Genomic DNA, 24958 nt, shown 5'->3' with positions numbered 1-24958 from the left:
GTGATTTCATAGCAGCCTTCAACTTCCTGAAGGGGAGCTCTAAAGAGGAGGGTGAGAAACTCTTCTCAATGGTGTCAGATGGCAGAACAAGGAGTAATGGTCTGAAGTTGAAGAGGGAAAGGTGTAGGTTAGATATTAGGAAAAACTTCTTCACCAGGCAGGTGGTGAAGCATTGGAATGCGTTACCTCGAGAGGTGGTGGATTGTCCATCCCTTGAGGTTTTCAAGTCCCAGCTGGACAAGGTCCTGGCTGAGATGACTTGGTAGGGATTGATCCTGCTTGGAGCCAGGGGGCTGGACTGGATGACCTCCTGAGGTCCATTCCAGCCCTATGATTCTGTGATTCTGTGACAAAATCCTTTAACTCTGGCTCAGTTATGCATAGCACCAGATAAATCTGTGGTGTTCGACCAATTCTTTACAAAAGCAGGAGGTCTATGTCTCCTGTTGTGGATACATTGGGAATGATAACCTAGAAAACATGCTCCCCAAAATGAGGTTTCAAAAACAACCAACCAGAAAAAAACAAATAGATTCGAGATCTTTATTTACTTGCTGTTTTTTTGAGCCTCTTGGGAACACTTTTTAAAGTGTCTCCCTACAATCAAGAGGGCTGAAAGCCTTCCTAAAAAAATGAAAGCCGGGAGTCTCACATAATCACAAGACTGTCATAGCTGAGGCTTTGAGAAAAGAAACCCAAACACCATGAGATCCTGTTTCGCCTCTCCAGTGCTGCCATCTGCTTGGATTTCTCAGTCCAGCATCCCCTTTAATTGTGCTGGTGCCACAACAGCCTATGCACATATGCGAGTTATCCTTTTGGCCAGGTCACTGCTCAGTCCACTCGCCTTTCAGGGATTAAAAGAAAAGTCCAGATAATATAAAACTCAAATATCCACTGGCCTTCAGACTCCTCTCCAGCACCTGCCATTCTTTGGTTCTTTTTTTTTTTTGACGCTTGGTCTGGGGGAGCTTTAGGGGACCTCAGCCCATGCACTGAATCCACATCAGAGCCCTTATTTGGGCCAACTAGAGCCAGTTCTTCTCAGTCCCTTCCTGATCTTGGAGCTACATCTTACCTCTGTAGGATTCCTCAGCCTCTGCTTCTCCCTCTTTCTTTTTTTTTTTTTTTTATGGCAAAGCACATTTGACTCACTAGTCAATAGTCATCACCACTTACAGTTCTCCTTTGGATGACCGGATTATCTGGCAGCTTTTCACCAGTCTCTTGACAGGATCCTTTTCTTGTCAATCCCTCTGTAACTCAGGTCCTTATGTCATTGAATATCTCAGAGGCAGTTAATTAGGCAGGGAAGCATCTGCACCTAGGAAAGATTTGACTACTTTCAGATGAAGCTGAACTGCCTCACGCCCCTATGCAGAATCTCTCACAGGTATTTCTAGGCCTCTGACTCCTTCTGAATTCCAGCTGTGGACTCGGAGGAGAGGCAAAAGATGGTTGCTGAATCAGGATTTTCTGTGACTATTCTGCAGCTCTAAGGCCTATGCTTACTCACATAAAGGGAACGTGAAAGTTGCATGGGTACTTTGAAGCACCTGGGGCTAGACTGCCTGTCAGTGCTTCAAAGTTAGCAGCTTTGAAGATCCTGCAGCAGCCATTATGCTAATGAGTTGCTGCATATACATCACAGCACCTCATTTGCTTCCTCTGACCTGCGTACTTATGTAATGCCGACAGACCCAGGTTGCCGGCACCAGGGATTGAACCTGTGATTCAAAGGGTTAGCCCTGGGTTGTACTGCGTGAGCTAAAGGCCAGCTGGCTCTCAGCCAAGGCTGTAGAGCAGAGACTTCACTCGCCCTAGTATGAGGTCTCAGTGCCTCTGGGTACCACACTTACCAAGCCCTCTTCGAAGAAGTGGGCTAGTGTAGACACACCCTATGAGTTGGTTATGTTTGGGACAGCCCAGAAGACCTAGGGAGAAAAGGGGCCTGTAAACCAGACGACTTCTGAGAGAGGCAAGTGGGTTAGAAGATGGAGAGCACGTTGGGGTTCAGGAGGACCAGTAGTTTGGAGAGGTTGGGGAAGATGACCCAGGAGAAGGCAAGAGATGTACAGCTATAGCAGCCACAGGATTTAGGCAGCCACTGCCGAGCATGGTGGCTGTCATGAACTCCACAGAAGGGCAGGAAGAGCAACGGAACCAGGCTGAGCTAGGGAGTACAAGACAGGAGCACAAGAGGGCCCCCCTCTCTCTCACGCCTGGTGATAAAGATCACGGAGGTATGCCAGAGTCCCTGAGCAGAGGCTGGATGTGATCCAGATTTATTATGCCAAATTATTTGGTAGAAATCAGGACAGAGGAAGAGGAGAGTGCAGCAGAATTTGGAAGTTGGAAGGGTCTGTAGCGGTATGATGTAGTACAGCAATAGTCTGGTTTTTTTTTTATTCAGTTTTTGTTGTGTTGCCTCAGAACTGTTGCTGTTGAGGACTGTAGCATTTAATAAAAAGACAGTCTCAGAGGGCCAGATGCCTCCTCACAGATGCATAATAAAGATCACGAGGTGGCAACACTGCAGAGCTTTAGTGAAGCATCTTTAAGTTGGCAGGTAAGGTTTACATATTTGTGATGGTTTTTACTTTAGTTCACTAACTACAGTACTCACTGAGCATCCTACTCCTGTCAGTACAAACCTCCCACACAAACTGAATTCCTCTGTCAGTTGATCCTTGTGTGGGGCCTCTCAGTTAAAAAGTCCTCAGTGCTACTGAATGCAGCTAGCATTACTATTTACTGCTATGATCAGACTATTGCAAACTGCCATACTGGAGAAAGTGACAGAGAATGGATGTCAGCTAGTAATTTGATACAGTATTCTACATACAGCCACTAATTTGAGTCAGAGTTATTCAGGTTATTCTCTATATTGCAGAGACCATTAGAGACTAAAAGTGTCTGGTAAAGAGGCAATGAAATAGGAGCTAATCTGGATTTTCAGGCGCAGATTGACAATTCCTGCGTAAATTAGACAAAATGAGGCTATTCCTACACAAAATAACCAGGGCACATAATCTTCTCTGCAAAATAAAATGTAATAATTGGATTATTGAGACTTTCCAGTGGTGTTACCTAAATCAAGTCTGGTCCTTCACAGTTATTATATGGCTCACATCCTCTGATTTGGATAAACCAGGATATGTAATGGGTAACTTCAGCCTAAATTAACAATACAATTTAAGGGGAAGGAATGTCAGGCTTTTGTTATTTTTACAATTATTTTTTAAAAACATTTTTCCAGGTTTCTTTTTAACAGAGCTTGTGAGTGAATTATTGCTTAAGGAGGATTGCAGAAAGTGTGTGTTTAAGAAAGGTGTCTAGGATGAGGGTGTATGATTCATCCAGACAGAAAGGAGGTTCTAAGTAAAAAGGGTGGCATGGAAGAAAGCACAAAGCAGAAAGTTGGCAAGTATATACAGATACACAACCAATTACACAACCAACACTGGGAGTGAAGTGTAGCCAATGAGTTTAGTCATTTTTCACTTATTGTGTGATGATATGATTGTTATATCATAAATATTCATGGTATGCTAATTTGAGTTAATTTGTAGGTTCAGCTACTGTATATTTGAGAGGGTTTGTATGTTCAACAGCTCCTCCTAAACCAGGGGTGGTCAACCAATTAGGGACAAACTGCCACATAGATAGAGTGTAAAGAGATATGTATTATACATTTATGTATCGACAGATAGATAAAAATAAATATATAGTATGTGACACAATGCCCTCCCCTTCCCCCAGATCCAGGCGCACCCAGATCCACCCTCCCTGGATCTAACTCAAAGCCCTCCCCTTCTCCTAGAGACAGGCACCCCCAGCCCTTCCCCAACTTTAACTCAATGCCACCAACCAACCAAAGCCACCACCGTTGCCACCACCGCTGCTGCCACCACGTGCTTTTCCCACCAAGCGCTGTGGCACATGGGTAGAGTGGCAGACAAGCACTCTTGGCATGCAGCTATGAGGAGCCGTATGTAATGGCTCAAAGAGCTGCATGTGTCCTGAGAGATGTGGGTTGCCCATCCCTGCTCTAAACGGTAAGAGCCAGGACCACCAAATATGATATACAGCTTCCTGCTTCCATAACTTAGAGCCAGGTCAAGGGTTGGTTGTGCCAAGAAAATGGGAAGTGCCTGGAATGAGACTGCATCTCAGAAAACAGAAAGAGAGGGGTCTGCTATCTAATAATCCCATGGGGACAGCAGGGGATATGAACTGTAAAACAAAGACAGTTATACTGTATAATGACCACAGTGAGGCAACAAGGGGAAGCAAGATACGTAAGGGTTTAGTTGTGCCAGGAAAATGGGATGTGCCTGGAATGGGATTGCTTCTCATAAAACCATACAGAAAAAGAGAAGACTCACCAGGCAGGTGAAAAGGGGCTGGTTCAGGGCATGCACCCTCCCTCTGCTTGCCTTCTGGCGCTGCAGCAACCATGAAGAGGTACTTCTCACTTGGCCCCAAGCTGCTATGGTGAGATAGGGCTGGAGTAATCTTCTCTCCTTGGGGCAGCCTGAATACTGAATCCCTCATCCCCAGCCTCACACCAGAGTAATGATTTAAATGAAGAAAAACAAAAAATAATAGAGTTAAGGACACAAGCAACACCAGAATCTTCTACATAGTTTGAACCTCTCTAGTCTGGCACCCTCAGGACCTGACCGGTGCCAAATGAGAACATTTGCTGGACCATGGGAGGTCAATATTGTCTAGCAGCATTACCAACACTTCCACTGCTTACTGGGCTCTTAGGAGACATTTAGGGGTACATTATAGCCACATAACAGCACAGAACACAGAGAGCCAGGAATGATGGCTGTAAACAAACTTTACAGGATCACAGAAAATGTAGCCACACCATGATAAGTGGTCACCTAGCTAACTAAAATCATGTTGGATTACAGAGGTTGCCAGATGAGAGAGTTCCAAACTAGAGAGGTTCAACCTGTAGTAAAAGTATAAGATAGTTTACTATTTATAGAAACTATGTTTTAAACATGAGTAAGACAAGCTAAAATGGAAAAAGCTGTAGGTTAAAGCCTTAAGGAGTTTAGCTTAGCTATTTTAGGCCTTGGAGAAAAGAAATGATCACACAAGGGACCAGAAAATAATCTCATGCCCTAAAATTATGGCAAAAGAGGTGCCTAGTGATAATAAATTACCCAGAAAATTAATATTAGATCATGAAAATGCCATAAAGACTTCCCTGTCAGACATGCGTCATAATCATAGGGTACAAGTTATGTGCCAACACTAATGAGAATAAAGGGAACTTACCCAGCCTATAGAAAATTTGGGTCTATTAAATTTCCAGTGGATGTGGACCACTATGAGAAAAAAGGATGGGCACTGTTATGGACGTGTACAGAATGTGGGTATAGATAGACGCACATTAAAAAAGGGTGTGCCCAAAATGAGAAAATTGAGCTCCCTCTAAAAGACTCCAGAAGGAACCATCCCGCTAGTGATGATCAAGCCATAAGAAACCCATCAGACCCTTACCATTGTTGTCAAGGATGTGAGTATAACTATATTTGTAACTTGTGCATAGGTCTGTCGAGAATTTCTATATGCTGGGATGACTGTAAATTTAATAAAACTTATAAAATGGGCCAGGGATTGGAAAAGCTGGTGCCATGAGGACTGCTCTTTCGAAAGATGAGCTCACAGAGCACCCACACTTTTTTTTTTAAAAGAATCTTTCAGAAAAAGTCACTCTTCCTCACTTGGGAGAGGAAGAGGGCTACCCAAAAAAGGGCCATGTTCTTTCGATTTCAGATCAACAGAGTGCCTTTTGTGTGTAGACACTTCATGGTTTTTTTTGGAAAAGGCCCAGCTTTTAAAAAAAAACCTTGATAGTGTAGACACAGTCTAAAGGGTATGTTTACACAGCAATCTTATTTAGAAATAAGCTATTCCAGAAGAGCTATTCCAAAATAGTTTTTTTAAAATAACACTGCTACACACAAAATGCATTTCAAAATAGCACGTAGTTCAAAATAGGCTCTGTGGTTACATCTACACTATACCGATCTGTTGAACGAAGTTCTTCTGGAAGATCTCTTCCAGAAAAACTTTTTTCAAAAGATCATGTCCACACAAAAAAAAGAAGATTGAAAGATTGATCCGCTCTTTCGATAGAGAGTGCCCACACAGTCCCCGGCTCTTTCGGAAGAACAGGCCCGGGATCGAAAAATCCGGTGAAGTGAATACTGCTCTTTCAAAGAAAGAGATCCCGGAGCATCTGCACACACAATGTCTGACAAAGCGGGTCTTTGCCCACAAAAGCTGATGCTCCAAAATATCAGTTATTTTATAAGGTGCCACAGGACTTCTTGTAGTTTTTGTGGCTACAGACTAACACAGCTACCCTTCCGACATTTATTTTGAAAGGAGCTTTCAAAAGCAGGTGCTCTTCCTGACCCAGGAGCAGAAGACAGCTTCCAGAAGAAGAGCCATGTTCTTTTGATTTTGGATCGAAAGAGTGCATTTTATGTGTGGACATTCCTCATGTTCTTTCAAAAAAGGGCCTGATTTTTTGAAAGAACTTGCTAGTGTAGACATGGCCTGTCTTAACAGCACCTATTTTGAAATAACTGTTTTGAAATAGGTGCTATTTTTCGTAGAACGAGGTTTACCAATTTTGAAATAAGCCTACCACTATTTGAAATTATTTCAAAATAGCAGTTGTGTTGTGTAGACACTAGCAAAATTATTTCGAAACAAGAGCTGTTATTTTGAAATAACTTTGCTGTGTAGACCTACCCTAAAAAGTATCTTCTGAGCATATGCAAATTCAGATTTTTTCCAAAGCTTATACCTTGACCAAATTTGGGCAGATTTTTACAGGAACAGCAAAAGCCACACGTCTGAAACAAAAGCCACCATCATGCTAAATTTCACATCCTTCCTACAAAGCATGGTGTCACTAAATCTTCTTTCATGATTGATCTCCTCTTAAAGAAAACAAAATACAGCTTTTTCTCCTGCGTATTATTTTGCAATATGAGGTATTTTTCCCTTGTTCTCAGAAACAGCAGAACCATTTTGGTTGAAGCTTTCTAAACACAGCGGGAGGCAACCAGCTGGTACAGAAACTTTCAGACTAAACAATTAAAGTCTGGTAAAGTTATAAACAATTGAAAACAGGGTCTTGTAATGGGAAGTGTCAGGCAACCTAAATAATAGATGGCGCTACCAGAACCTGCCCATAATATAAATACGCACATATCATCATAATGAATGGTGCCAACTGCAGGCAAGATTCAATATGACAGGGAATAGTTTGGAAGAAGGAAAACAATTGAAGTTGACAAAATGGATTTAGGAGGAGGAAAAGGGTAAGTTCACTGCAAAAGATTTTATGAGATTTTAACTAAGTATTGTGGAAACAGAGCATGGAATGAGTATGTGACAATGAAGAAGGAGCGATTTTGTGAAAAGCAACAATGCAGGAAAACCTAGATAATCCTAAATTCTAACTTTCTCAAATGAGAATTAAATGAGAGTAAATAAAGGGAAATGGCTGACAAAAACCTGAGATAATGCAGCTGGAATGGAAAGGAGCAGTGCTCATGAGCAGAATAATAAAGCAGAGAGGAAAGGTCTCAAGCCTATCTAGAATACTGAAGTTGAAAATAAAGAGGATAATGTGAACTTCTGAATGAAAATCTCATTAGGCCATCCAAACAGGTGAAAGGCCTTAGGAAATGTAGTGGAGCTAGAAGCGGGCAGAATTAGTTCCACTAACAGAAAGCAAGATGAAATACAGACTGAACGCTCATAACATATAAAGCTTCCTATCAGGTAAATGACCTCTTTGGGTCAATCTCCAAGAGCTAAGGGGACAAGCTTAGAGTTACCGTAATTGAACTATCAAAAAAGAGGACACCCCTGAGACGGACTGTATCTGTATCAGTATCTACCAACTCATGTTGTATTTGTAACCGTTCTGCCAGAAGCAGTCAGCAGCAACTAGGGCTGGGTTCAACATGTAGGGGTTCCTTTTCATCCATTTCACACAGAACTGGCTCGAGCCCCCAGGCAGTAGCCTGGGAAATTCACACACCCCTGGGCGCCTCGGAGAGGCAATGTTTCCCCTCTCGCAAGCACACAGTCTGGCTATGTCTACACTAGCACACTACGTCGAAGTAGCCTATTTCGAAGTAAGGACATCGAAATAGGCTACTTCAACGTGTATCGTCTACACATCCTCCAGGGCTGGTACTGTCGATGTTCCACATCGAAGCAGCGATGGGGAACATCGAAAGGAGCCACCCCGGGAGGAAATGTGGAGCGTCCACACACACAAGTGCTCCCCATCAAAATAAGGGGCTAGGAAAATTCTAAGCCACTCTCTTAAAGGACCCCTCCCAGACACACTTGCCCTGCACAGCACGAGATCCACAGAGCTGACAACCAGTTGCAGACCCTGTGCGTGCAGCATGGACCCCCAGCTGCAGCAGCAGCAGCCAGAAGCCCTGGGCTATGGGCTGCTGCACGCAGTGACCATAGAGCCCCGCAGGGGCTAGACAGAGTGTCTCTCAACCCCTCAGCTGATGGCCGGCATGGAGGATCCTGCTATTTCAAAGTAGCGGACGCGGATCGTCTACACACGCCCCACTTCGACGCTGAACGTCGAAGTAGGGCGCTATTCCCATCTTCGGATGAGAATAGCGATTTCGACGTCTCACCACCTAATGTCGATTTCAACGTCGAAATAGCACACGGCGTGTGTAGACGCGACGTGCTATTTCGACGTTGTGCTGGCTACTTCGAAGTAGCCGGCTAGTGTAGATGCACCTTCTGAGTGTAGAAAAGAAACTTTTAATGAAAGAGGCAGAAAAGTCAGATGGCATAAGCTTGGGAAAATACCCCACCCAGAGTTCATAACCAATTATCACATAACTGTCCCAGCTCAAATGGATTGAACAGTCCTTTGCCTCTCAGGCTCACCAGTCCAACACTGTAACTAGCCAATCCACACACCCAAACTTTCTTCATACCCCACTTTCAAATGCCCCACTTACAACTCGGTCCAGTCCGTGCAGGCCCTGACACATCACCCTGATGCATTCCCTCACTGAACCTGATGTAATGCCACCTTTATCCTGGTCCAGCGTTCCACTTGCTCCCTGCCGGCTGCCCCACTGTCTGCCTGCTGGTCACTCCTGCCGGCTGCCTGCTGCTCCTCCTACCAGCTGTCCACTGGTATTGCCTGCTGGCCTCCCACTGCTCCTCCTATCGGCCGTCCACCGGTTGTGCCTACCAGCCGCCCGCTCCTCCTCCCACCGGTCCTCTGCTGGTTGCCTGCTGCTGTCTTACAGGCTTTTGCTGTAGGCAAAACCCTATGATTCCAGCTCTCAGTGATTTCAGCTCATAGTGGCATTCAACTCTGGGCCTACCAACAGCAGCTCAGTGTCCACCAAGGTGCATTCGCACAAATAGCTATAGACCCATCTTTAGGTCTACCTTTGAACAGGGAGGAGAGAACTAGTCAAACCAGTCTCACAGCTGTGTAGCCAAAAGGCCAGTTAGTTCAACCACTATGCCTCCTCCCTTTCACTGTCACAATGCTTTGAGGGGGGAGCTCTCTGTAATCCATATCTTACATAGTAGTGATGACTGCCCTGTACCCCCACAAAACTTCAAGCATTGTTGAGACTCCACAATTCTTACACTGGTTGAGAGCATAAACTGTGACTTTACAACATGTTGTTTACAATAGACAAAACCTCACTGCTTTGCCTGCTCCTGCCAGGCTTTGTTTACAAGGCATTACACATGCACACCTTTGTATTTTCATGCAGATGATCTCTGGAAGACACATTCCCCAACTCCTTCAGCACTCATGAATTACATAAGGGAATTGGCCATTATCATTGCAGAGCCTTTAGCCATTATCTCTGAAAACTTGTGGAAATCCAGAAAGGTCCAGAATGTTTGGTAAAAGGCAAATATAGTGCTGATCTTTAAAAAAGGAAAGAAAGACAATCCAGGGAATTATAGATGAGTCAGCTTTACCTCAATTCCCATAAAAATCATGGAAGGAAGCCTCAGGGATGCACTTGGAACAGGGGAAGTGATCAAGAGTAGTCAACATGGATGTGGATGCATTGGAGAGGGTTCAGCAGAGGGCAATGAAAATTATTAAGGGGGCTGGAGCACATGTCCTATGAGGAGAGGCTGAGAGATTTGGTCTTATCTAGTTTTCAGAGGAGGAGACTGAGGGGCAATTTGATAGCAGCCTTCAGCTTCCTGAAGGCGGGGAGGCTCTAAAGAGGATGGAGAGAGGATGTTCTCAGCAGTGATGGATGACAGAACAAGGAGCTATGGTCTTAAGTTACAGAGGGGGAGGTGTACATTGGATATAAGGAAAAACTATTTTGCTAGGAGAGTGGTAAAGAACTGGAATGCGTTACCTGGAGATGTGGAGAAATCTCCATCCTTAGAGGTTTTTAAGTCCCAGATTGACAAAGTCCTGGCTGGGATGACTTGGTCGGGGTTGATACGGTGTTAGGCAGGGTCTGGACACAATGACTCTCTAAGGTCCCTTCCAGCCCTAGGATTTTATGATTCTGTGGACCTGCTCTGGGAATGAATCAAAATTGTGCTCCTGGTACAGATGAATATGTCTGTGAATACAAGTATTTTAGTGGAAGCAGAAAGCCCTATGAGTATTGCTTCAGATGTGCCGCACAGTATGCCAGCTGGAACTATTCTGCATCTCTCAGTTACAGGGAAACATTTTTTTAATAAGCCTTAATGTTTCTAAACCGACATTCATTCTGGTTTTGCTGATATGGAGCGAGCTTGCCAGCCACTCATAGCAACAATGCATTGAACCAGGAGGTTTTTCCTGATACAGTAAACTTCCATATCCATCAGCCTTGGAACCGGGTGGTGGCTGGATATTAAAACATTACAGATAACATAGAGGATCCCTTCACCGAGCGGGGTCTGCACTACAGCACTGCTCCCCTCCCTGAAGCCCTCAGCAGCCTGGCCCCTGGAGCACCACCTCCATCCACACAGCCCACTCTGCACCCCCAGGGGCTCAGGCCAGGTCTGGGTGGGGTGGGGTGGGCTGACTGTCTGGACTCTGGCCACCCATCCCCCCCCACTCCCCTCTGGACAGAAGCAGCTCTTAATGACTCAGGCTCCTGACTATGCTGCCATGGGGTGGAGAGGGGAGGTCGGGGGGAGGGGTGCTGACTCCATGCTCCAGCCACCCGTCTTGTTGCCCTCTCACGGGGGTCCAGCAGCCCCCAGCGGCTCAGCCCTAGATTGGGCTGCTGTGTTGGGAGGCTGACACATGGTGGGGTGGCTCTCTCCCCTTCCCACCCCCACCCACCCACTGGTGGCAGTTGCCAAGCAGCCCTGGAGCCTCCACAGCCCAGGCCCAGGGAGATATCGGGAGCGGTGGATGCAGCTGCCTCATCTTGGCTCCCCACCAATGTCCCAGCACTTGCCCCTGCTTAAGGAGAGGAAATGGCATAAACGGCTCCAGCAGGATAGGATCCGTCTGCCACCTGCGAGCAGCACAGATCCCCCAGAAGAAACCTAGGTGCCGGGATAGCGCCTGGTGGCAGGGCCGGTTATTTGAGAGCATCAGTTGACTTAACACCAGGTAAAATAGAGTTTACTGTATTTGTGTAAGGCCCACGGACCTGGATCAGTGCAGGAGGGAATGAACCTATGACCTTCGGGGCTAAAGGCATGTGCTCTAGCACACAAGCTAAAAGCCAACTGTCTCTCAGAGTAGAGACTTTGTTCTCCCTTGTCACGGTGCCTCTGGGGTTACATTTGCTTTCTGTAAGGCAGATTTACTCCTTCTTGCTATGTCTTTCCCGCTTATAACTGTTGTTCTGTAGCACCGAACTGTAGAATTTATGATTTTAAGAGACAAGTGAATGAATAGAGGTGTACTGTTTTTGCATCCATTTAAGGCGTTTGCCTTCTCAGTAAGCTCCAGCACTAAGCTCTCATTTAAGCCCTCACCTGCTCTTTGCTACGCGCAGAGCCATACATGGAAAATAGACCTAATAAATCAGTAAGTTTTGATTTATGTTATTTGGCCTCGCTTTTTCTTAGGAACACCATGAATGTAATTTTATTTTACACTGGGACACTGCGTTGTATAAATAAATCCTAACATTTCCAAGGCAATAATGGAAGATCTTAACGCTTTCCAACAGCATCTTGCACAAGCAACCTATGCATTCATCTGCTTTTATGAAGGAAAAAAAAAACTAGTACATTTGGAACACTTACTCAGCGGGGTCTTCTTTTAAAATTTTAAGTATTAGAAAGGATTTTTTTCCCTTCCCATCTGCTTTTCGATGAAAAAGACCAGCCATGCCCTCAGTATATAACTGGTAAATATTTCTAACTAAATGGCTAAGACAGAGCTCACCAAGTACGTATGAGTCTAATATGGCTGTACCATTGTTGACTGATTCACTTAGAAAACCAATTTATAATGGCTCCATGAAGATAGTGTTCCTTTTAGTTTCTGTACTTAGCATAATTTTATCTATGCTTGAACTGTTCCAGTCTCTAGTACTTCATATGAGATGCTTTATAATTCAGCAGTCATTTATTTATTTAATGAGTTCCTTAGTGTTCCCATTAGTCATGATTGATATTGTGCCAGAATGATACAAGTTCCATTCCTAAAGACTGGCTGTAACGAAGCTTTATCCATGAAGGAAATTGTTCCAAGAAAGATCTGAGGATATCTTCTGGTATTATAATTTCCTTTAATTCAGACTGGTTTTATAGGGCGTTCCAGGTGTTTTTAGTGATGTACATAGTTACAGTTTCAGGGTAATTGTATCGGTAAGCCCCTATGGTCTACTCAAGGGATGCCTCACTTAAATCTCAGGCTTCAACTCTCTGTAAGCAGCAACCAACATCCCACTACTACCTTACTAGGGATTTAGGCAGCATTTCCCCTGAAATTTACTGTGGTTAGCCCAACACACGAACCTAGTCCTGCACCTGAAGTTTGCTTTCGCAACAGCTTTGACAATGAAGCTCAGAGCCCAACCACCTTTCACACAAGTAAAGTATCTTTGTCTGAAGACAAACACCTTATAGAGAAAACCTATACAAGGTCTAAACAAGTTAGGTTTACCCAGTGTCAACCATCTTCCACATGGAGACCCTCGCAAGTTTCAGCCCTTATATTCCTCTAAGCTGCGTTATCTCCCTTGATTAAGGGTTTATGTCAGTTTGCAGATGAAGAGTAGCCCTTTGGCCTTGTCTTCACTTACCCGGATATTGACAATCCAGAGATCGATCTCCCAGGGTTTGATTTAATGAGTCTAGCAAGGACCCACTAAATGAACTGTTGGAGTTCCTGTTGACCCCAGTACTCCACCAGGTTGTGAGGAGTAAAGGAAGTAGATAGGAAAGTTTCTCCCATAGACCTCCCACAGTGGGGCTACTGAAGGAATTTCATCTAAAGTATGTTGACTGCAGCTATGTTATTCTCATAGCTGGAGTTGTGTATCTTAGGTCAACTTTCTTTCTCTGGTAGTGTAGACTAAGGGCTTGTCTATACTTGCTGGACGATCAATAAGCTGCAGTCGATCTTTGGCAGTTTGATTTTGCGTGCCTGGGGAAGATGTGGCAAAATTGACCTTTGTGGGCTTGGCCGTCAACTCCTGCACTCCACACTATCGTGCCAACTAAGGAATATCTATGTGAGACTAAAGAGGCTCAGACTTCTCTTGGGAAGTAAGTTGACTCTGATACGACAATTCTAGCTATGCAAATGCTGTAGCTAGAATTACATATTTCAAAAGGATTGATTTTCCCAGTATAAACTTAGCCCTAGCCTCTGTCATCTTAGGCTAATATTTCTATATTGTTTGGAGTTTTGTTTCTCTGCATAAACAAAGACAAGCAGAAGAAATATGCATAAACAGCCTTGGGATATTGTATCACTCACCCCTTGTGATTCCATACCCCACAGAAAACCCACTCAGCAAGCCAGCAATGCACAACTACATACAATGTGAATTGATGTCTAACGTGAAATGATGGTCTATGGATATTCTACAAATCCACATTGTCTGGACCAATGTTCCCTCTAATCTTTTCCAGCTGTCTGCAGATTTTTTGCATCTATGTATGGAATGCTTTTGTGCACCAAGCCATGTGTGAATGTACGCCAGCAGTAGAAGCACAAAACCTAGCAGTGGTTTCTCTACTAATCAGCTGGGTGGCATTTGAGTTTTTCCTAAATGGCCGCACAAGTAAACTGCTGACTGGTCCACTATCTTTGGACCACCTCAGTAGAACAATCTTTGAAATTTACATGCTTTTAAAGTATGGCTCATGAGCATGCAGATAAAGTAAACCCAAAGATATCATGGAGCTCCTTCCATCGTGCACCGAAGACACTCATTTCAAGAGTATCTGGAATGTGAGGCACAGAAGTGGAAGACATACGACTGTCTGATCTTTTCTTGTCCCATGAAAACCTCTCAACAGGTCTCCTGTATGTATGAGCTTCCTCACCTTTGAAGGTTTGCCAACTTTGCATCTTATGCTACATTAAACTGGTGGGTTGAGGTTCAGTGATGTCAGAGGGTTATATTCTGCTCCTCTTACTCAGGGTAAGAAGTATCTCACTTTGCAAGCAGTACCAAGGAAACAGAGGCAATAAATATTTGGGTGTCACAGTCTAGTCCTCTGGTACAAGCCAAATAATTCCATAGTTACTATATTGTATCTAATAATGCTGGTTTTCCACTGTGGATTCAAGTGGATGGGCAGATTGAGAGGGCTGAACCCTCCACAACCCATCCCTTCTTCTTCTGGATTTCCTACCAGCTGAAACTAGCCCAGCTCTCTACCTCTAAGGGTGTGTCATTTAGTTGAACTAAATACCCACCCAAGATGTTCTTGTAGAGTCTTCTGTGTCAAAGCGGATTTTATGAAGTGCTGGGCACACTTCTTTATTCTGATACACGAAACCTCTTCTATTATCTTTTCCTCTCCCTTTCACTTCATGTTGTTTCACCAGCTATGAACAATGGGGGATTAGTGAGAAGATTATCGTGTATGGTGAACGTATGGAATAATACGGTTTAAAAACGGCTTACACGTCACTTTGAAAGCCATAGGCACTGCTGAAGAGATAGCAAGAAACCAAACAAACAAAAATGAGCCATTATGCCCACAGGTGGAGGCAAAGGAGCTGGAACATACAATATACAGCTACAGGAATATAAAAGTTACTATTTAGCCTTTCTTTGGGATTTAAATGGCCACCTACCACAGCAGAGCATGCTGGGAAGTATACCTTTATAAAAAGAGTGGAATTTAAGCATGAAATGGTATTTGTGAGTGGGCAATCAGAGGGCATAAGAGCACAAGTTGTTCTAGTGTGATATTAATAGAGAAAGTGGTTGGGAGCTTCCTAGGGTATCTGCATCTTTTATATTTAGGTCTATTGCACTTTATTATAATGCAAACATTTGTTAAAAACCCCAAAATCAAGCCACCTGCTTTCAGAATCACACTGAACCTGGTGTGTCTGGAACTGTCTCTTACCCAGGAAGCTGGGCTTGTCCTCATCTAACACAATCCTTGGCTAAATCTCCAGAATTATCTGAATGTAAACACAGAGTATAGCCCCTAGTTAGGATCAGAATAAAGCCATAGTTTAACAACAAAAACAAAAAACCTATGATGAACAGAGCTACCTCACTCATTAATAATGACAAATGGGCCACAGTCCTTTTGTGATTTTATCCATTTGCTTTATTGTGCAGCAGCCTGCTGCCTGCTAGTGTCTGAAGAATCAAAGATTTAAAATGCAGTAGTAGTATCCAATGATGGTTGCTTACTCTTCTTAAGAAAAGTTCCCCAAAAAGGTGCCTAAATTTCTAGCAGTGGACTTAAGCTATTTGGCCCAGACCCCTTTAAAGATTAAACTCACAACCTTGGGTTTAGCAAGCCAATGCTCAAACCACAGAGCTATCCCTCTCCCTGACCCCTAAGCAGCCTCCTCAAGCATTGAGCTCATGAACCTGGGTTTAGCAGGCCACTGTTCAAGCCACTGGGCTATCCTGCCCCACAACATGTAGTTACTACTTGGCTTGTAAATGAAGACATATGGTATATTAGCGCCTAAGCCAAAGCTCTACGCTGGTAATCTGTACTTTGACTTCAATGGGCTTTGACTGTCCATGATTTGATCCTTAAACCCTCCAAATGGAAAACACCCTATTCCCATTGGATAGATTGCCTGAAAAATAAATTAAGCTCAGTTACACATATGAGATGAACTACACTTCTGAATAAATATGTCTGACCTGAAATGACTACTGGATGATCAATGACCTGAAACAATGAGACTGACAGGAAAATAGACATATGGCCCCAGAATGGTAACATTTTAATGGAAAATGTTTCCAACCTCCCATTTTGAAAACATGTAAGCTATGTCTACACGTGAAGCCTACTTCGAAGTAGCCTATTTCGATGTGGAGACATCGAAATAGGCTATTTCGATGAATAACGTCTACACGTCCTCCAGGGCTGGCAATGTCGACGTTCAACATCGACGTTGCGCAGCACCACATTGAAATAGGCGCTGCGAGGGAACGTCTACATGCCAAAGTAGCACACATCGAAATAAGGGTGCCAGGAACAGCTGCAGACAGGGTCACAGGGCGGACTCAACAGCAAGCCGCTCCCTTAAAGGGCCCCTCCCAGACACAGTTGCACTAAACACCACAAGATCCACAGAGCCAACAACTGGTTGCAGACCCTGTGCATGCAGCATGGATCCCCAGCTGCCGCAGCAGCACCCAGAAGCCCTGGGCTAAGGGCTGCTGTACACGGTGACCATAGAGCCCCGCGGGGGCTGGAGAGAGAGCGTCTCTCAACCCCTCAGCTGATGGCCACCATGGCGGACCCCGCTATTTTGATGTTGCGGGACGCAGATCGTCCACACGTGCCCTACTTCGACGTTCAACTTCGAAGTAGGGCGCTACTCCCATCCCCTCATGGGGTTAGCGGCTTTGACGTCTCGCCGCCTAACGTCGATGTTAACGTCGAAATAGCGCCCAACATGCTTGTGTTAGTGAAAAGGCTCAGGGTTGAATGGTATTTGTGTTTATGGGGTGGGGGTTAAGGAGAAAAGAGTCTGGGAGACATTTTCCTCACTCTGAGCATTTGAAGCACATTACAGCCGTGTCTACACGTGCATGCTACTTCGAAGTAGCGTGCATGTGTAGACACGGCTGTAATGTGCTCCAAATGCTCAGAGTGAGGAAAATGTCTCCCAGACTCTTTTCTCCTTAACCCCCACCCCATAAACACAAATACCATTCAACCCTGAGCCTTTTCACTAACACAATCATGGCTGTCATGAAACAATTTGGAGAATGCAAGAGAAGATCTACGTTAAAGAAAAAAAATATTACAAAAAGCGACGACAAATGCTGCTGCAGGAAATTTGGAATTAAGACTGCTCCTCCACACTCACCTCTCCAGTCAGAGGTGGCATGGTAATGAGGCAATTCAAAGCAGGGTAATGAAGCACTAATGTGCATATTCAACACCTCATTAGCATAATGGCAGTCACTCGAATTTTAAAGAGCAGACTTCAAATTGCAGATTGATAGTGAAGGTGGGGGCAGCTTCGAAATAAGCGCCCCGCTTTGACATTCCCTTACTCCCACAGAACTAGATCGGAGTAAGGGAATGTGGGTGGGGGGGCACCTATTTCAAAGCTGCCCTCATCTTCACTGCCAATCTACAATTCGAAGTCTGCACTTTGAAATTTACACAGCCACAATTATGCTAATGAGGTGCTGAATATGCACATTAGTGCCTCATTAGGGTGCTTCAAATTGCCTCATTACAATTCCACCTCTGACAGGGAAGTGAGAATGTAGACGCAGCCTAAGACAACAACAACAACGTAAAAAACAAAACAGACAAGGAGGACACTGAAGTTCAGGAAAGCCTGAGAGAACACGGTACTTGTATTACGCTGCATGAAATAAAAAGGTGGCTGTGAAAGGAGGGTACATGTGGGTGGTAGGAATGGAGAGGGCATAAAAGCACTACAAAAAAAAATTGAATGAGTTAAAGCCTATACCAATAATGGAGATTCTGAAAGGGAATAAATACAAAGAGGAAGCCTACTGAAAATATAAAGCCAAAGAGATGTAAATAAAAAGGTAAATGGACAGAAAATGGCATGAAATGGAGCTGATAATGAATAATGCAGCATTTAATAAACTAAAAGGAAGTACCTTAACAAATAAAGATTGAACTCTTGAAACGCAAAATGCAAGAAATTAACTGACTGAACAGATATGTTCATAAGATTCCAAATTAATTTACTGCCTGGGTACCTATGCAAGAAGTTTAATTAAAGCAGTTGAGACAGGCACTCTTTGCACAGTTTTTCTCCTGCATGGTTTATAGTCAGTTTTTTAAGAGCTGAATAAATTTATGACCCATATTAATATTTGTAGTCATGCAAGCTAAGCAGATGATGACCTACAGAGAACAGGAAGTAATCTTTCCCAAATACACATAACTGCTCAGTTAACAAGATGCATTATGGAGACTTTCACCTTCCTCCTCAAGCATTAAGGTTTGATTAAATACAGACAGGGAAAGGATAACCAAGTAAAGAGCACTTTCTGCACAATTATTTTTCATTAGTTCTGAGAGTCCCCATGTCTGTCTGAGTCTTCTTTAGGATATACATGCACTGCATCCTTCAAGTAATATTCATTATTAGTATTCAGCCTTTGATGCTAAATCCCATCAGCACAAATCCTGCTCTTTTTCCTGTGTGTGCAGTCAACACAGCAGCTCCATTTTCTACATTTAGAGATTTCTGGGTCTACAGCTCATCCATGCCATCATGCTTTTTTCAGTTCACAGGCTTGTGGCTTGTCCATAAACAGTTATTTGAGAGCAAGATCATGGAGCCACTGCCATTTGAATCTATATACTACAAGTTGAACCTCTCTTATGCAGCACCCTTGGGATCTGACCAATACTGAATGAGAATATTTGCCATACAAAAGGAGGTCAATATTTTCTAGCATATTAACACTATTTCCACTGCTTTCTGGACTTTTAGAAGACATTTAGGGGTACAGAGCTAAATAACAGCACAGAACATTGAGAGGAAGAACTGGTGGCTATAAACAAACTTTATGGGACTACAGGAAACTCGGCCACACCCATAAGTGGTTGTCCGGCTAACTAAAATCACGATGGATTACGGAATTTGCTGGATGAGAGTGTTCCAGATTGGAGAGGTTCAACCTCTACCACTTATATGAAATGGAAAATTAGGGCTGGCTCAAAGATTGAGCAGTGGTTACAGAACAACTCTGTCATCTTTCCACGCCATGAGCAAGAGGATTCCTCCCTTTGTCCTGTTATTCACACTTGAGGTTACAATTTGCTCTCTGGTGGAAAAAAAATAGCATTATGCATGAGGTTCACTATTTGTACTCGTGTCAAGTATCCATGTGTATTTCGGTCTTTTCACATTCCTTTTCAGGGCCCTTATAGTCACTGAAGCCAGGTCTACTATACCAGACCTAAAAACTGATCTAAGATACGTAATTCCAGCTATGATAATTGCATAGCTGGAATCGAGGTACTGAAGATCGATTTTTCTGGTCATCTACACAGAGGGAGGTCAATGGGCGAAACACTTCTGTTGACCTCCCTCACTCCTTGCGAAAATGAGGAGTACCCACTAGGCAAGATAAATCAAACCCCTGAAGATCAACCTTGAAAGAGACGATCTTCCAGTAAATGTACACGTACCCTGAAAGTCGAAAAAGCATCTGAATATACACAGAAAAAACAAAGTAAAAGGAATGTAGCTCTTCTGCTACTGAAGTGACTTATTTTTTGCTTCTGGGTAGCAATACATTTTAAAAAATTAATTGACAAACCCAAATGTAAAATTTGACAGCTGATATCTGTTGTCAAACCTACTGCAAACATGGAAAAGAGTAAGGTTGAATAGAGACACAGAATGAAGAAATGACATGCAAAATTAGTTCTGCTTATAATTCTGGCTTAAGCTGGACCTGTCAGAGCTCCATGTACTCTGTTACACTGTACACACTCCAATCCAACTGTAAATGAACAGATAGGACAATACCTGTATGCTATGAACATAAGAATGACCACAGCGGTTCAGACCAAAGGTCCATCTAACCCAGCACCCCATTTTTTCAACAGTGGCCTATGTTAGATGCTTCAGAGGGAATGAACAACATTGTTAATCATCAAGTGTTCCATCCCACTGTTGACCATTCTCAGGTGCCAGGTTTATGCTCATTCAGCCTCATGGGAGTTGGGAGCAGACAATCAAGTTTACTCTTGTACAAAACGCACTAGTATAAGGAGTATGCATCACTCACGTCTTATTTATAGCCATGAAATATAGATCATAGAGTTTGAACTGTCCTCCCATCCCCTGGGCATGCTTTGCCAGAGGATGCTGTGAAGGCCAAGACTATAACAGGGTTCAAGAAAGAAGTAGATGTGGAGAATAAGCCCATCAATGGCTATTAGCCAGGATAGGCCAGCAAGGTATTACTATCCTCTGTTTGCCAGAACCCGGGAATGGACAACAGGGGGTTGGATCATTTGATGATTACATGTTCTGTCCATTCCCTCTGAAGCCCCTGGCATTGGCTACCATTGGAAGACATGATACCAGGCTTGATGGGAGTATAGTCTGACCCAGTGTGGACACTCTTATGTGTGAATTTCACCCAGAGAGAACATGTTCTCAAGATTGTTGAAATGTGACCTCAACAGTAATATTAGGCTGATCCAAGAGTTTAGTTTAATTTTTCCCATTAAGCTGTTGAGTTCATTCACCACCTACAAGCTGCCACATGAAAGGCTGCTGCAGCATCTGTAATCTTTGATGGCCAATACTACTCTTTAGTCAGACCAACAGCATCTCTCCTAGCACCCTGACTGTAGCTCATATCCTTTGCAGTGGCAGGGGCAAAACTGATGCAAGTGTTAAAAATCTGTCTTTCTTCTAAGAAAATGTCCAACACTGGGAGCGGTCATCACCAATTTTTATATTGTTTTTTTTTTTTTCCCAGCAATGAGCGCATAAACCCTTCCCCCACCCACAAAGATCAAAGATCACTCCACAGGCTGAATAGGCCGGTTACACATATCTCACTGAACCGGAAGAGACCTTGAGAGATAGAGTCCAGGTCCCTGCACTCACAGCAGGACCTATTGTAACCCACACACCTATGTGTGGTTCACCATCCCATACAGTGGCACCTAGACCACGTCACAGAGAAAGAATGAGTATCCTCTACAGCCTAAGATGAGAGGCAACTGGCTTTTAGCTCAAACTGTAGAGGTGCCTGCACTAAGTTAACAGAAGTCCCAGGCCTGTAAAAGGCCACTCAAAGACTGAACTCGCAACCTGAGGTTTACAAGGCCAGTGCTCTAATCACTGAGATTTTGACTCTGTGGCATGGGAACACTAGTAAGAGACAGAAACAGCAAGGACAGCACTACTGGCAATAGCAAGTGAAGTACTACTGACAGAAGCAATTTTAAGAGATTACCACTGCTCAATTGCTTCATAACCTACCTGTATTTATACAGTTCATCCCCAAGTAACATTGTTTGATGAGTTTTAATAACGCATGGGTACTAGAAATAAATTTTCTGCATCAATTTACAAATAACTTTACAAATAACTTTGGTGCTGACATTGACTTGCCACAAAAAATCACATCTTTTACACTGAAAATGTATAGTCGCCAGAATATTTAAATCTACTCAGTACAACCAACCCAAGAATTGGCTTTGTGTCTGTTCATCAAAAGGAGTGATCTAGCATGTACTAAAGTCAAGGAGAGTATTTCAGTAAGCTTTGGATCAAGGGGCAGATTCTCAAAAAAAACCTCAACATCCATGAGAGCCAGATTTTAGTAAGAGTTCAACTCCCAGAAATAGCTGGATTCCAAAAGTGCTGAACTGTATACTAACTTCCTTTTGAAAAATCTTACTTCAACTATGAATGCTGAGCCCTTGAAAATTTGTCCCTGTGTATCTTTCTCCACTCCACCATAATGAACAAAAATGAACAAAAACTGCATCAAATCAGATTATGCACCCAGAAAGAATTTAAAAGCCTTTTACTATTGAAGCAAGCACACTGTTTGCTTTAATGGTAAGGAGATTTATTCTCAGGTTTGAAAGAATGTACTGCAATAATACATACATGCAATGCTAAGTGGCCATTCATTGTTTCAAGTTGCTGAGATCATTTTCACAATATTTACTCAATTTTCTTATTCACAATTTGAAATATGTCAAATCTGTTTATTAACTTTTAAATCCCACGAAATCTTGTAAGTAACTTTAAAACAAGCTGATTAATTAGTTGTACTGTAGAAGCCCAAAAGTAAATACGACCAACTATTCTTTAGCATGATCATTTATTCCAAAACCATTTCGCACATACTGAAGTAGTCAGGCATAACCTGAGTGTATTTAAAATAAAATAAATGGTATATATCACTTGAATTTATTTTAGCCTAGTTCCCTTTATGTTATGCATTAAAAAAATCCTGAAGACTCCTAAGTGACCATGGAATTTGAGAGGCTCTAAGATACATTGAACTTCATACAGACAAGGAAACTTCTTAATTAGAAAAACTGTTTTTTATGCCCTGACAACAAGTGATTTTCAGCTATCCAGCCAAACAGTCAAGAGGATAGAAATTAGAAGCAATTAATTCCGTTCAATCTAATTATATTGTGGCAATAGATTAATAGAAATTATGCACTTTGCCCTTTAAATCAACCTACTGTAAAATTTATTGTAATAGGGATCACCCAGTTTAAAATAAATTTCAGCGTATATTGATCACAAGGTATTAAGTGCATGATTTCCAATTTGTTACCACAATCTAATTAGGAAAATGATGAACGAATGCAAGTTGTTCCAAATATCTTTTCTCCCTCCCCTTCTCCCAGGACACTGTTTACTCTGCTAAAGGGAAACCAAAAGATAAGCATCAAAGGGGTAGCCATGTTAGTCTGTAGCCACAAAAACAACAAGAAGTCCTATCAAAACAAAAAGCAATCAAGTAGCACTTTAAAGACTAGCAAAATAGTTTATTAGGTGAGCTTTCGTGGGACAGACCCACTTCTTCAGATCATGGGTCTGAAAATAATAAACTATTTTGCTAGTCTTTAAAGTGCTACTTAACTGCTTTTTGTTTTGATAGTGTATAGACTAGCACGGCTTCCCCTCTGTTACTATTCAACAAGAAGTCCTGTGGCTCCATATAGAAGAACATATTTTTTGGAGCATAAGCTTTCATGAGCAAAGACCCACTTCGTCAGATACATCACTCATCTTTGCTCATGAAACCTTATGCTCCAAAAATTCTGTTAGTCTATAAGGTGCCATAGGACTTTTTGTTGTTTTTGCAAAATATAAGCAGGCAAGATAGAGCTGAAAAATGCAGGACCCTGTATATCTCCTTCAGCTGTGAACACGTGGGGGCCAGCACATGCACTTTTCTTTATCTCCACTAAGAAAGAACTCAGGTGCTTGTGCATAGTATCAGCTACCACGACACCCTTTTGAACCCTCTTGGGGTCTGTTTTCTGAATAAAATAAAGACATACATGACAAATATTTGTTTTTATGAAGCACTATACTTTATTGTTCAATTTTTTCAACCTCAATACACTACAATGTAAGAGGACAGAAAATGCAATAATGAGTTGTTTGACAAAATGCATAGTATCTGAAAACTACAGTATATCATTGTGTCAAAACAAGACGAACTGGTTTTGCCAACAAAAGTCCATGTAACAATTTAATTTCAGACAATTTATGAACAAATTGCTTAATTTCTGAACATAAAAGTATGCAAGTGATTCCAACACTGTTCCCCAAGTAACATACAGTAGCAACAAACAGACTTTTTCCTAAAATCAGTGCTTGCTGATAAAGGAACATAGTATTCAACTAATAAATCCTCGTCACGTGGTGCATCAGGTTCCCATGATCTGTGATTTACAACACCTTTCACTTTAGGACACTTTGTTTAAAATGTTAGTGAAAATTTGCAAAAGCTATTTTGACCAATAAAGCTCAAATGAAGATTTAACAGAAGTACACTTATTTTTCTTAAATTAGCCTATGATTGTAGCCAAGTATTTACATTTCTTAGAAGTTCTCTGCATACTGCAGAAACAAAAGTGTCTCAAGTTTTCAAGATACCCCTTCTATTTGAGCACAAAATTTTAACTGTGGAAAAACTGTTTCCTTGACAATGTACATTATATATAATGCAGGGCCTATATTATTTTGTTTAGTTTCAGTAAGAAAGAATTTTCTCCTAATAGTTTCCTTTTCTAAAAATCAAATACAGCTTCTTCTTTGACAAAATGAACTTCTAAACACAGGATTCTATTATTAATTTACGAATTAAGAGTTTTAAGTTTCTACTAACAAGATTTGCCTTTTTGTTTTCAATAACATTTCCTGAGAGGTTCTGTTATTAAAAAGAAAAGAGGTCCATATTGCTTTCACGAACACAGAATTACACCAGAACATACTTCTGCTAGCAGATTAAGAACCAGGTCACCCTATGATTTAATGTTAACACAGAAAGAAAATGAAATCTCTGTTTTTGATTAATTTTTAAATCCCACGAAGTCACTGAATGTAACTTTAAAACAAGCTGATTCATTAGTTCTACTGGAGAATTCCAGAATAAAGATGACCCTTTATTCTTTAGCATACTGATTTCACTTATTCCAAAACCATTCAGTAAATATTAATAGCTCCCAACTCGGTCTCTGGGAATAATCCTTAGTTCTGAACCATGCTTTAGGAAAACATTGCCTAAAC

General features: G+C 42.5%; 1 protein-coding gene and 1 long non-coding RNA gene across 10 annotated transcripts in view; both read right to left on the bottom strand.

The window, feature by feature from the left end:
* The window catches only part of UFM1 (ubiquitin fold modifier 1), a 97575-nt gene that overhangs the window by 57302 nt on the left and 15315 nt on the right, over window positions 1-24958 (bottom strand). The window contains exon 6 of one of the 9 annotated variants that reach the window (XM_074986983.1): window positions 23735-24952. The exons of the other annotated variants lie outside the window; for them this stretch is intronic. Coding sequence (XP_074843084.1) covers window positions 24885-24952 — 68 coding nt within the window. The 3' untranslated portion in view covers window positions 23735-24884. Of the gene's footprint in view, window positions 1-23734; window positions 24953-24958 lie in introns of those variants that run through there. 9 annotated transcript variants of the gene reach the window in all.
* Window positions 563-5455, bottom strand: LOC142009247 (uncharacterized). The gene is made up of 4 exons (XR_012644393.1): window positions 5302-5455; window positions 4389-4564; window positions 1180-1324; window positions 563-847 (listed from the first exon to the last, which is right to left on the bottom strand). It is a non-coding gene; the product is annotated as an uncharacterized LOC142009247 (long non-coding RNA).

This window comes from Carettochelys insculpta, chromosome 1 (assembly GCF_033958435.1).
Source record: "Carettochelys insculpta isolate YL-2023 chromosome 1, ASM3395843v1, whole genome shotgun sequence".
Lineage (NCBI taxonomy): Eukaryota > Metazoa > Chordata > Testudines > Carettochelyidae > Carettochelys > Carettochelys insculpta.
The sequence above is the reverse complement of the archived record's forward strand: the minus strand, read 5'-3'. Positions and strand labels throughout refer to the sequence as shown.